The 14,039-nt window shown below is 34.2% G+C and overlaps 1 protein-coding gene across 20 annotated transcripts in view; it reads left to right on the plus strand.

Moving 5' to 3' along the window:
- MEF2C (myocyte enhancer factor 2C) overlaps positions 1-14,039 on the plus strand; it is a 163,489-nt gene that overhangs the window by 55,936 nt on the left and 93,514 nt on the right. For 11 of the 20 annotated variants that reach the window (XM_073014629.1, XM_007977837.3, XM_007977936.3 and 8 more), the window contains exon 2: positions 2,713-2,908. In XM_073014629.1, coding sequence (XP_072870730.1) covers positions 2,855-2,908 — 54 coding nt within the window. In that variant the 5' untranslated portion in view covers positions 2,713-2,854. Of the gene's footprint in view, positions 1-1,969; positions 2,344-2,712; positions 2,909-14,039 lie in introns of those variants that run through there. The other 9 variants (XM_007977846.3, XM_037982203.2, XM_037982202.2 and 6 more) reach the window with 2 other exon arrangements.

The raw sequence follows: 14,039 nt of genomic DNA on the forward strand, positions 1-14,039 counted from the left end.
CTTACAAATTAGTACTTGAAACTGACCTTATAATATAGTTTTTGCATAAAAATTAGGTTAGAGAAAATGTGCTAAGAAAACAATGCGTGAGCTGTTGTTGACCTTCCTAATTCTTTAAATTTTTACTGACAGCCTTGAAATGTGGTGACCCATAATCAAATGTTCTAAACCACGTTTCATGATAGACTTTACTTCATGACCAGTTACTTAGTGTCATCATCACCACATATTACTCTGCATGTGTACTTCATACCAAATTTTGCATTTTAGAAATGTTCTGAAGGCAATATCTCAAGAAATATTTATTTATACAGAAAACAAAAATTTAGTCCTATTGAAATTTAAACTTGCTTCTCTCTACATTGCTTTGCATATTTCAAAAAAGAGAATATATTCAAAGGCATTTTTATCAAGCACTTATATATACATAGATAGATACCCACATTCTCTTTGGCAAAATTTTTTTCCTGCATGTTTTAAGAATTTTTTTTTTAAAGTCCTTGCTCTGCTCTTTTAAAAAATGGTCTCATTCAAAGTTGTGAAATATGGGGTGGCGATCTGGAGGAACTCTCCTAAGTTTGGTTCGTCGGGAACTCTTTCTGCCTTTCTGAGACTTTTCTCCAAGGTTGTTTCGCTGCTTGTTTGGTTATTTGTATTTTGAAATCAAAATCTGTAGACATTCTTGTCTCTTCTGCCTTATCACCACACTCTAATCTGCTCACCCTGACCCTCCACCTTGAAGTGAATAAGCGCTTAGGCAGCCATAGTCCTGTAAGCCGATAGTGCCACCGGCCTCAGCTCAATGAAAGGAAAGGAAATTGTCCTATATGCATTTGCTGTGGATTCATGCATTGGCTTTCTGTGATAGAGAAAGCTTGTTTGTATCTTTGGGGTCTTAAACATGCATGGGAAATACCATTCTAACATGCTGCTTGCTTCTAAGGTAAGACTATAGGAAACACAGGAAAGTTGCCCCATTGAGTGACATTTAAGACTTTTTCTAAAAATAGTTAGACGGACAGTGTCTAGCAACATCAAATATATGATGCAATTATGCTTTGTAGGTTTTTCATATTTTAATGTGATTTCAATATGTTATAACCATTTTTATGTGTATTTATCAAATGTGTGTTATTTCTACAACTCTTTAAAATTTTGAACCGCCTCCAACATTTAAAATTACAGCTGGAGCAATAGTTTTTGATGAGCAGTGTGTGGTCATAATGTTACTCAACATACATATTCTGAGAGGCAGAACCGAGCTGCAGTTTAGCAGAGAGGCATGGGGCAAAGAGAAGGGATAGTCTTAGTATTTAAGCAGCACTTAATCCACCGGAACTAATTATGTCATAATAGCTTCTGCAATTAAATAATCACCAAAAACTCAAAAAAAAAAATGCCCAAGGTGATAAAGAATTTAGAAATTAAATTAAAGAAATCAAAAGACAGCTAATGGTCAGACCGAATGTGTGACAGCCTTCCTGTTCCAAGAACTTTGAATTGGAGCCAAATAATGTATTAAATAGCCAGGACATTGGCTTAGCATTACATAATGCATGTGGGAATTTATCAGGTCCGTTGTCAGACACCAGCTAAAATAAACAGGGAAATTCTGAGCAGTGTGTAACGTTGTTGCATTCATTGACCTAAGACGAAATAGAATAATTGGAGCTGTTGCTTGAAGAAACCATTGTGGAATGCTTTCTTGTTAACTTTCACATTTCAGAGCAATTAACTTCCATTATGTTCAAGTATTTTCAGATATAATTTAAAACCAAGTAAAGTATGTACTTCTAATATTCTGGGTTTCTTGGACTTATCTCATGTTATTGATGATCATTTCTCTAATTTTAATTCATGACCCAGAGATCGCCAGTATGTAATATGAAGCTTCTGCAATTTTGTATCTTACTCCACAAAGACGTGATGTCTGTTTGTAAATATTTAGAGGATGGATGGCCTGTTATAAAAAGTATGGTATAATTGAAGAATAATCTTAATTTTGCACCATTTATTTTCTATCAATGCTTATCTTTTTTGATTCTTGTTATCTAAGATGTAGTTTAAGGGCTTTCAAAAAGAAAAGATCTCACTGCTGATAGATGCTTGTAACCTAAGATTAAATATTCCATATTATTTTTACGGTGTTCTCACAGCAATAATTTTTTTAAAGTAAGAGTAAAGGATTTAGATTTAAATTAGTTGACATTTACATATATCAAACAGCACTTTCATAATCGTCCATCCTATTTGCATAACGAGGGACGTTATCACCTCTGCTGTCAAAACAGGAGATTGTTTTCCCTTCAGAAACGAATTAGCTGCCCTACTTAGCATACACAGGTACATAAAGGTTCATTAACTCTCTGATTTAGGTGATTTTTCATAACAGAAGGGTGAAATTGTCACCTAATTTCATTAAAAAGATTAGGAAACTTTTTACAAAAAAAAATACATTTCAAGTGTTAGTCTTTAAAAAAGCATCACTTAAATGACTTGTTAAATTACTTATGAGATTGTTAAAAAATAAAACATTCCTACCTGATATGCTCCTGTCTGTGATATACTATATACTTTTAACAAAAAGTTGTTTTTATTCATTTTATTGCTTTAGCTCCATATAGCCTATTTCCTTGATAAAATTAGAATATGATAGTTCTTATGAAACTGACTTGCTGTTAGAGTGGTGTTTAATTTTTCTTTTTTGTTCAGCAGGAACGAATGCAGGAATTTGGGAACTGAGCTGTGCAAGTGCTGAAGAAGGAGATTTGTTTGGAGGAAACAGGAAAGAGAAAGAAAAGGAAGGAAAAAATACATAATTTCAGGGACGAGAGAGAGAAGAAAAACGGGGACTATGGGGAGAAAAAAGATTCAGATTACGAGGATTATGGATGAACGTAACAGACAGGTGAGTGGAGTAAACTTTCTTTGTACCATTATTTATTAATTATATTTTCTCCACATATGTTAAGGGTACAGAAAATATTTTGAATCTGTAAACATCTATTAAGAGAAGTTTGAGTTAATTAAATGTGGCCAGTTAAAGTGCTGATAGTCTCTTATATATAAAGGAGAAAAAAATACTTTATTTGTCAGAAATATAGTTTACACATTTGTGAGCATTCACTTTTTACTTCAATACAAATTTTAAATGGGAAGTGTGCTTGTGTGACATGAATAGCTTGATAATTAAGAGTTAATCAGCACAACATTGCTACATTGCACGCATCATCAAACAAAGATATCCTTATATTCATGGGAACTAGACCTTTTGTGGTCATTCACTTAAAGGTTTATAATATGGGATAAATATCCTGTATAAAAATGGCTTTCATTTTATTCATAGTAAATGAGATTTTGAAGAACATCCAAACATTTTAACATTGTGCTGACAACAACAACAAAGAAAACACCCACACAAGATATTAATAACTTAAAACATATAGGCAAGAACTATCAGTTAATTCATACCATTTTAAATCTGAATTTGATAAACATAGAGGCAGATGGTGTTATAATTTTTTTCTAAAATGCCAGTGATAATGTCTGTGTGATACAATTAATCTGCTGTGAAGACTTTACACATTCAAATGCTCAGTTCAGCATTAAAGACTTGTATATCATGAATGCCTGCAATTTGACTCTATTTTTCTTCACACTTGGGGAGAGTGGATCTAGTTAGGCTATATAAGGACAGCTGGGTAGCTTGTCTAACATTAAATATTAAATAATGGTCCTGGGAGAAATTATAGTAGTGCAGGGTCCCAACCATCTCATATGGATCATGGAACCTGCAGAGAAGACGTTTCTGAACTGTGAAAGAGAAGAATGTTTTGCCTATTGCTCAGTTACACTGAAGAAAGGCTACACAGTAGCCCCGGGAACAACTACCAGACTGTAATTTCCCCACAAATATAGATGCTTATGTCCTCTATTGTCCCTTTTTGTCTTCTTGGACATACAAATGGGACTAGAACTGATTGATTCATTTTTTTAAATATAATGTTGTTTCATGAGTAAATTATAATGAATAGAAATTATTATTTATTGCATCAAAGTCAGTATACCATTAAAAGTAGAGAAACGTTTAGGTTTTCAAGTTTATACTCCTCTAAATTATTGTATATTTTCAGGTACACATGACTTGAACTAGTTTTGGCGGCATATTTAGCTAAAGGGTGAATAATACTAAGATTTATGGTGGATTCCTTTAGTGTTTTCATGCGCATCGTTTCTTGCTGTGGATCAAGCCAAAAAGCAATAATTGTGTCAATAGAAAACCACTATTTTTTAATTGGCCTATAGCTTGAAATTGAAATTAAGACTGAAATATTGAACATCATGTAACACTGTTTGGACTTTGTTATTTGGACCAGAACCAATTTTGAGTACAGTCAAAAACATATGAATGAGCATTTACACTTTATTACCAACATCAGATAATTTTTAGGTTTATGATATTCATTGTATCTTGTTTTGCTTGCAAAGTTAGAAGATAATTTTTGCAGGTTGAATTCATGAGCTTTTATTATGCTTTATTTTTAAAAATCAGGGATCCAAGATTTTTTAATTTCTATTTTTAATTATTATGGGTAGATAATAGTTTTATTTAATATGGGATACATGTGATGTTTTGATACATGTATACAATGTGTAGTGATCAAAATCAGGATAACTGAGGTGTACCTACTTCAAGCATTTATCATTTCTTTGTATTAAGAACATTCCAATTCTATTCTTTTAATTACTTTTAAATATACGATAAATTCTTATTAACTGTAGTCACCCTATGTACTACCAAATTCTAGATCTTATTCATTTTACCTGTTTTTATACCCATTAAACATCCCCACTTTATCCCCTCCCCGCTCCATGCCCAGCTACCGTTCCAAGCCTATGGTAACCATCAGTCTACTCTCTCTCTCAGGGAGTTCAATTAAAAAAAAAAAAAATTAGCTCCCGCACAAGTGAGAACATGCAAAATGTGTCCTTCTGTGCCTGGCTTATTTCACTTAACATAATGTCTTCCAGTTGGTTTCACCCATGTTGTAACAAATGACAGGAATTCTAGGGATACAAGAATTTTTAAGCCGGGAGTGGTAGTTCATGCCTGTAATCCCAGCACTTTTGACAGGCAGATCACTTGAGCCCAGGAGTTCAAGACCAGCCTGGGCAACATAGGGAAATGCAATCTCTTATTTAAAAATTTAAAAAAAAAAAAAATTGGTGTGGTAGTGGCACACACCTGTGTTCCCAACTACTTGGGGATCACTAGGGCCTGAGATGTCAAAACTGCAGTGAGCCGTGATCATGTTACTCCACTTCAACCTGGGCAACAGAGTGAGACCCTGTCTCAAAAAAACAAAAAGAAAAAAAAGATTTTTAATATCCCACTTTTGAACTAATAATTTTTTCTTTATTTATATACAGTTGCAGCTACAGTGACTGTTACTCTCATCCAGGTTAGAAGTCATAATAACTTTAGAAGAAGAAAACTTATTCAAATTCAGCTTAGTTTGACTTACCATTTTTTTAAATTCTGAAGACAGATCTCTTGATTTTATTCTTTAGAATTTAGGATATATTTATTCTTTTCTCCAGTCTTTAGATACAGTAGGCCTGTAAGTTCAATGCTTTTAAACAGAATTAGTAAAATTGAAATCCGCCATGTTTTAATATATATTTCAGTGATTATTTTAGAAGCTATTGACAATTTCAAACATCTTACATATAAATGCTTGTCTTGTGCACCTCTCACCTACTATGAGAGCGGTTTTAAGAGTCGTTTGGGAAAGAGCCTAAAATATGTAGGGCACTTCTAATAAACAAAACCAGCAAATCCAAAACAGCATATCATTTTTCTTTGCAACATGTGTAGCGGCATCCCTAACCTGGGTTTGCTTTCAACTGTGTATTCACATGTTGCAAAGAAAAATGTTAGCTGCTTTGCCCTCTTTGAAGCTGCCCCACTATAGACTGTCCAGTAGAACCTCACTCAATGGCTCACCGTCATCTTTTCTTAAAAGCTGTCAAAGACTGCTCTGCCATTGCACTTGTTTATTTAGCTATACACAGATCAAGGTATGTTTTTTCCAGAAAAAGAAATACTGACTTCAAGTGTGAAATGAAATATTACAGCACTGATGTGATAAGTTGTATATCATTAAGAAATAAAACTGTTGTGAAATAGAATGGCTGTTTAAATTGAATTTTACCTTTACTTTAGCCGTCTTTCATGATGGAAGTAGGGAACAGCTCAAATTCAGAAACATCAATACATAAAATAGTTTAGGTGAGAATAAAAATTGACAGCCTTTTGTTATTTAAAAAATTTTTGGCATTTCCAAGTCTACAAAAACTATTTTTAGTTTCAAGCTTAAACATCATGGATTTCTCAAGCAAGTATGTAAAAATAACATTATGAATTGTTAATTTATCTTATAGAAATTTTCAGACAACCTAATAAAAGTAATTGCCAATTATGTGCCAAGAACTATATATATATAAAATTCCAATTAATTTTTATTAATAAGCCCCATTTTATGGCTGAATAATTCATTTATTTGTGAAATCAACAAATGTTACTAGACTGCAGTGTACCTATCACTAAGTATTCAGTGGTGAACAAGAATCTCCTCCAGTTTATCCCCTGCTTTAGGGGGTCAGCGAGCTTTTCTGTAAAGGACCACATAGTAACTATTTTTAGCCTTGTGAGCCATATAGTCTTTGTCTCAATTACTCAACTCTGCCCTAGTAGTCTGAAAGCCGTCTGCAATATGTAAATGAACCTGTGTGGCTGTGCTCCAATAAAGCTTTACGGACAAAAACAGGACATTTGGATTTCACTTGTAGGCTACAGTTTATGGACCCCTGATTGAATTAAACAGACATGAAATATGAAAATATATAACAAAAATTTCACTTATATGTGCTATGAAAGAATAATAGAAGGTATTTACATCAGGGTTGGAGAAAGGCCTGAGGAAGTGCTAAAAGATGAGCTAAAAGATGAGTCAGAGTTAGGCAGATGACAGCATTCCAGAAGCAGTATTTGCAGATCTCCTTAAGAGAGGAAAGAGCTTGACTGAGGAGCTGAAGGAAGACCAGTGGGACTTGAGCCTGGTGTATGACTGTAGAGAAATGAGAGAAAAGATTGGATGTCAGACAGGACCCAGATCTTGCAAAGTTTTGAAGGTCCTATTAAGTTCTAAATAACTGGCTCAAGATCGTACAGTTAAAACTGGGAAGTGACCAAGATCTGAGCCCAGATCTCTCATATTCAACACAAAACAAATCATGCTCTTTAAAATTATATCATGATGCATCTAGTGTAATATAATAACTAAGAGCATGGTTTTGTGTCATTGCTTTTCCCAATTACATTATACCGCATCCAGCATAATCAAATGGCTAAGAGGCATGGTTTTTAGAGACATACAAACTTGGTTCTTGTCCCAGTTCTGCCACTTACTAGCTATATGACTCTCTAGCAAGTTACTTAGCCCCTCTGAGCTTCAGCAGTACCCTCATCACTAGAGTGAGGATTAAACAAAAATAGTACCTTTCTCATTAGGTCCTTAAGATAATTAAATGAAGCAATAAATGTAAAGTTCCCACCACATAATAAGTGCTCAATAAATTTACCTATTAGCTATTCCCATTAAGACTCAGGTTCTTTGAACCATTCGCTATTATAGTTAATGTGATTTCTATCAAAACAACTCTTGTGCTGTGTAGCACAGCAAAGAATGTTACCTAAATCTTCATTTCAAGAGGGTTTTATTTTCAAAGGATATTGAGGAGATGGATGGAAAAGTGGAACAGGTAGAGCAGAAACACAAAGGAGCCTTCAGAAGCTAACAAGGGGCTAGAGAATGATACCAGAGCAGGAGCGAGCTGATGCAAAGAGGATAGTTTGTGGACAGGAAGGAAAGATCACACAGGACGTTTGCAGAGAAGGATTTATGACAAAGGATGGGGAGAAGTCGTTTCCTAAATTTTATGCTTGTGGGAACTATTTTCAAATATATGTTACTGACCAAATTATTTTTAACTACTCCTCACCATTTTTATCACTACCAGCTTCCAGCTTATGCTAACACTACAGTTTCAGTCTCTCAGTCGGCATTTGTTTTTTTACCCTTGAAATACCTCCATCAGTTAGGCAATCATAATCTTACCCTCTTTCACATGGTACCAATTTTTAATCATGCTCCTGAAACAGATTTTTTTTCTGTGACACTTTTATTGTAGTTCACAATAGCATATATATGCAGGCTTAAAACATTCAACAGCAAACTTGTTTTTATGCATAGATGGTTTGGGGAGGGATTTGTTTCATTTCTTTTGTCTTTACCTTTTTTTTAAATTAATAAATAATTGTACATATTCATAGGGTACACAGTGATGTTTTAATACATATACTGTATAGTGATCAAATCAGGGTAGTTAGCATATCCATTATCTCAAACATTTATCATTTCTTTGTCTTGGAAACATCCAATATCCTCCTTCTAGCTATTTCAAACTGTAAGATACATTAACTGTAGTCATCCTTTGGTGGCATAGAACACTTGAATGCATTTGTCTTATCTAGCTGTAATTTTGGATCCTTTAACAGTTTTTAAATGAGTCTTGTCCTTATATGACTCTTTCTACAAACAATATATTTAGAAATCTGTTATATTAGGAAGAAATATATATAAAAATCAGGCATGCTTAGCCTAAACCTATTTACTTGTATGTTTGTATTTGAAAATTTCAGCTTTCCTACTTTGAAAGACGGGAGAGGTAAACCCAAATTTATTTTTGCAACTTGTTATAAAAAGACATTTAAATATTTGTCAGATAACACAGGGCTTAAAATAGTAAGTTAAGGAAGAAATATATTTAAATGTCTTAAGTTTTCTTTTCTTTCATCAGATCTGGAACACTAATAGTTTTTGCCAGCAAACAAAACTTCATGTAATTATCAGTGCAATAACTGGAGCACAAATTAAAGACAATTAGCAACATTCTCCTGTTAATAGAACAGGAGAATCCCCTTATGACTAAAAGAATTCAGAGTTCATAGCTGTTACATTTTCTAACTTCCCCTCTTCTTATGTCCCCGTCTCAGTCTCTTTATATGAATTATAAATTATATAAGATGAACTAGGAAAAAAGCTGGAAAAATGTGTTCAGTGTAGATGCAGCTTCTGACAGTTTCTACATACTGATGTGTTTTTAAACTAAATCTGGTCTATTCGACACTAAACTGAAAAAAATAGATGTATAGATTCCCTCAAGTGACTCTAAAAACAAAAAATTTTACTCCTTACTTTTTCCTGGTTTTCACCAAGTTAATTACAGTTCTAAATTTGGGAGTTACATTCTAATAACCTAATAGAAAATTTGTTAAAAGAGAGATACATTCACTCTTTAAATGTGACTAACTGGATAATTGAGAAATACAAATTAATTGCTTCAAAAAAATAATTTTTCAGTGAATTCCAAACCATAAGTTGGAGAATAGATAGAAGATGCAGTCACCACTGCTAAATGCACTTTTTTTGGCCACCTCCACAAACAGAATTTCCAGACTTGCGAGTTTTTCTTTAAATACTGTAGAAGAATTATATTTATTAATCAAGAAGTATCTGGAGTCTCTTTCAGACCTAGTGAATAAACAGTTCAATCAGTGAAAAATTGATTTTCCCATCTTTTAATCCAAAATAAGCCTGCGAATACCTCACAATAATGATGATGATGATTGTTTTTTCTTAGTATCATTTCTTAATGGGGAGGAGCTACCTGCCTCCCCAACACTTTATTAAAAATTATACTAAACTTATTTCATTTAAATAAAATTAGGGTATATCATAGTAATATTTTAGGACATCATACTCGTCAGAATTGAATTATAGGGTCTAAAAGCTCCTCTTAAAAGCTCCTCATGCATATAAGTTAAATCATTCTTTTATTAATCTTAAAATTACCAAGGGAAAAGTTTTTATTCAAAGATTTGGAATTGCTGGTGACTGAAGAGGTTGGAAAAGAAAACCAGAAGGGAAAATGACCCAAATAGTACTTCTAAGAGTTTCAAAATTAAAAAAAAAAAAAAAAAAAAAAAAAAAAAAAAAAGGCAGTAGGCAGAATGCTCAGATGTATGTTTAACAGCTGTGACCTCAGGCCATTCATTTCCATTTTATCCCTCAGCATTTTGAAAACAATTCACAAATAGTCTCCCCACTGTGTAGTGGGATCACAGCAATAGTGTGCCACGCCACACATTTACTATTTATCACATTTGGTGCATGATAGTTTATATTTATGTCAGTTAGATCTACTCCTTTACTGCCAGAAAGATATTGCTCCAACCCCCTTCAATCTCATTCATTCACTTTCCTACGGTAGGAAATCTGAGAGAGGCCAACATTTTCACAAGGAAAAGAGGAATTGTCTCTTGTAGAATTCTGTCACTCTTCTTTGAACTTGAGGGCCTCAAGGGTTTTCATTGTTTCCAGTTCTAATTTGTGTATCTCACATAATTTCTACTTAAAACAGTAATTTTAAAAGAATCTAATGCTTTTATTTATTATATGTCATTTTGTGTAGAAAGTTGACACTGAATGGCCCCTTTCACCTCTGGGAATGCATGCACACACCACTCTGTCTGCTACAAGTCACCTTTAGCTTTGCAAATGCACCAACTGTGTGACATTGTATTTCTGAGAAACCAACACTAAAAATAATTACATTATAAATAGACTACATAAACCCCGATTTCTTCCAAACTGTAGATTAAAAGACATGATGCTAATTGTTTCAAAAGCCATGTCCTCTGCAGTCTGAACTTCTTTAACATTTAGTTCAAAAAGAAACTACTTCAAAAATTATTATGTAAAAGTATTTTTAAAGTTTACATCCCAATGTATTCTTGTTGAAGGTAGTTTGGAAACTTTTATTTTTTCTGAGGATAATGGCTTTCGCAAAAATTTTTTTAAAATACAAGTAAATTAGACATCATTAAGGAAATAAATTAAAATTTCATAATATGTAATGTGTATTTGTGTTTCTTTTGAAATATGTTGGACCATTAATAAGAATTAGAGAACCAATCTAAATGTTTGGAAATTTGACTTTTAATTTTAAATTGGAACAGTTTAACTGAAGAAATCACTAACATTTAAATAACATTTCAACAAATGTAACTGTTTGGAAACTATAACGGAGACAGCCTTCTGTCTTGCAAGGATTGATTTGGAAGGCCCTGGGGGAGAAAATATTGGAGTTAGGAGGTAAAACCTAAGCTATTGTGGAAAGGAAGAAGTTACACTCTTCCTGTTATGACAGGAAAATGTAGACAAATGTGCTTCCTGAGCATTTGCTCAGCAGGGAATGAAGTATCCTTTGACCTTTCCCTTAGGTACATTTGGCTTTGTTGAACTAGTAAACATGTTTTTGCCCCCAAAATTTTAATCTGGTTTATTTGATTCTTCTCAGATTCAAATTATATCTCTTATGTAGATGAGATACGGAGAAACAGAGGTATTTATTTTATGACTGCATCTGCAGATTGGATTTAGAATGAAAATCAACCCTTTGACGAACCAGGCAGATCTGAGCAGCACATATAAAAAATGTGAAGCCTGCTGTGTTAGTCCTCTTTTCAAAAGGCAAAACATTCCGAAGCCTTAAAATGGGCCACAGTAAAATCTCTTAAATCCTGATCAAGTTAATAATTTTCAGTCATCCTTCTTCCTTTTCCTCATGTAGACGAATGTATCAGAATTTAGTTGTCACAAATTTTAAAACTCAAACTCTTGTGAGTTTGTTAATAAACCCTCATTTTATTAATGTGCATTTGATTATTTAATTTAGATCTAATTGTGATTTATTATTTTTCACCCAGTGCATAAGGTTTAGAGTTTTATTTTGGGATTTGGGATGTTGACTTAGGGTGAGGGATTGGTAGAGTTCTAAATTCCACACTCTAAGCCCCTATTTTAATCCTTTTATCATGTTCAGAATTTTAGGAACTACTGCTTGAAAATCCTTTGGAAATACTACTATATTTCAGTGAAACGAGGCTCACTTTGCTTGAGGGTAATGAGGACAATAGTCCCCTTTGCAGCAGAACACACTGCTGTCTCATCCTCGCAAGTTATGCTGGAGGGTTACAAGCACGTGGTAGCAGTCTGCTTAAAAGAGTCCCTCGCTGCCCTTTAAAGAGCCTTTCATTTACGATGGCAGGCCCCGTCATTGTATAAAGGAACGCTTGTCTAGAACACAAGTCTGCAGAGGCACTGCTTCCTCCCACCGAGAGTAATCATCGGGCCTAAAGCTCACAAGCCTTTCTAATGACAGAGTGAATTAAACAAAATAAAACTGAAGAGGAATACTTTAGAACACTTGTGCCATTACTTACTGTCAGGAACAAGGGAGGTAGAGAAAGAGCATTTAGGAGGGCATTTCCCTTTTTCCCAATTAAAGATTGTCGTTGCAGACTCTTGACTCCAGCCCTAACCCTTTAAACACATAGGAAGACCTGTGGCTCCTGGATTACAGAGTGTATTGTATCTGTGAACTGTCCATCTGTCACTCATTAGTCATTCTGTTTCCTCAACTGGGAGGAAACTGAGAGATTATCTAGGTGGGGGGATGAGGAGGAGGAGTCGACCTGAAATATTTTCACAGAATGAGGGTTATATTTATCATGACTCTTATTTGGAGGGAAAAAAATGATAAAACCTCAAACCTTTGAAAATAGAATTAGCTGGGTATACGAGTCCCAAACACATCTTAAAACAAAGAAACTACTATTTATGAGTTAAAGAATGGTGAAAATAAAACAATAAAAAATTATCCATTCATTGAGGACCATAAGGTTCAATTAAGATTAGGCTAAAAATATTCTGATTGGTGGAAAGAAGTATTTGGGACCCATAGATGAGATTTTTGTTGCTTCCCTTCATGATATGTCTGAGGCAATTTGGAATTGGGCCTCAATTAGTATTATAGATGTGACTAGCTGCCGTTTCTAACAGTCCTTTTCTATCAGAACTCTTTCCTGTAAGGTGAAAGAACTACCATAGTTAATATGGCAGGAAAGTTCTCCTGGGGTGACTTTATGAATGGGGCCGGGCCTGGGAGGATGAGGGAGGGGGCAGGCGTGTGGAGTGGAGAAAGATTATGAAATGCCCTTTCCATTGCGCAGTAGTCAAACTAATTTCCCTACCCTGTAGGAAATGATACAGGACTCCTTCTCTGTTTTTAGAACTTGTTATTTACATTGCCTGTGTAAATCAGAGGCCCACCTTTTTTATTCTAACTGTAAGCAGACCTGTATTTACTACCAACCAAAATTCTTCCCATTTTCTGAAATTAAAATAAACATCCATAAATATAGAACTAGTTTGTGCCCACTAGTGCATGCATGTGGTCCTCAGTGGCTGTAGTGGGAATGGCCGGAGCGTCTGAGGGCAGAGTTGGCTGCAGAGTCTATACAAAAGTAGCTTTGATTTACTGTCAGAACCTAGAAACCAACTTGCTCTCAATTTAGTGTTCTTAGTATTATTTTTTGACTTTAACCTAGAAAGCAGTCCTTACGTTAATTAATATGTTATACATTACTGTGCTTCTACTTATCAGAATTTCTGATGGTTGTTAATGTAACATTACAAATGACAGTGCCTGCACACTGCTCAATAAACAGTTGACTGGGTCGATATCGAGCTGAAGTTCAGCCCCTAAAATCCATAGTTATCTAAAAGAGGGAAGGAATATTGACTAACAGAAAGAAAGATGCATTTTGTGTGAAGAGGGTTGGTTTTCTAGTCCATCCAGGACAAGTTTGGGGACCTTGGATAAGGCAATTAATGTCGTTGTTTACAGTATTCATCTGAAAAATAGGGATGATAAACTGTGCTAAAGAATAAGTTCAAAGAGATACTGTCAAATGTAGAGAGATAATTTATTATAAAATCTTTGAGCTTCTTAGAAAAAATCATCAAATAAGCAACACTGTTATCTAAAAAAAAAAAAAGAAATATGATATG

This window comes from Chlorocebus sabaeus, chromosome 4, assembly GCF_047675955.1.
Source record: "Chlorocebus sabaeus isolate Y175 chromosome 4, mChlSab1.0.hap1, whole genome shotgun sequence".
Lineage (NCBI taxonomy): Eukaryota > Metazoa > Chordata > Mammalia > Primates > Cercopithecidae > Chlorocebus > Chlorocebus sabaeus.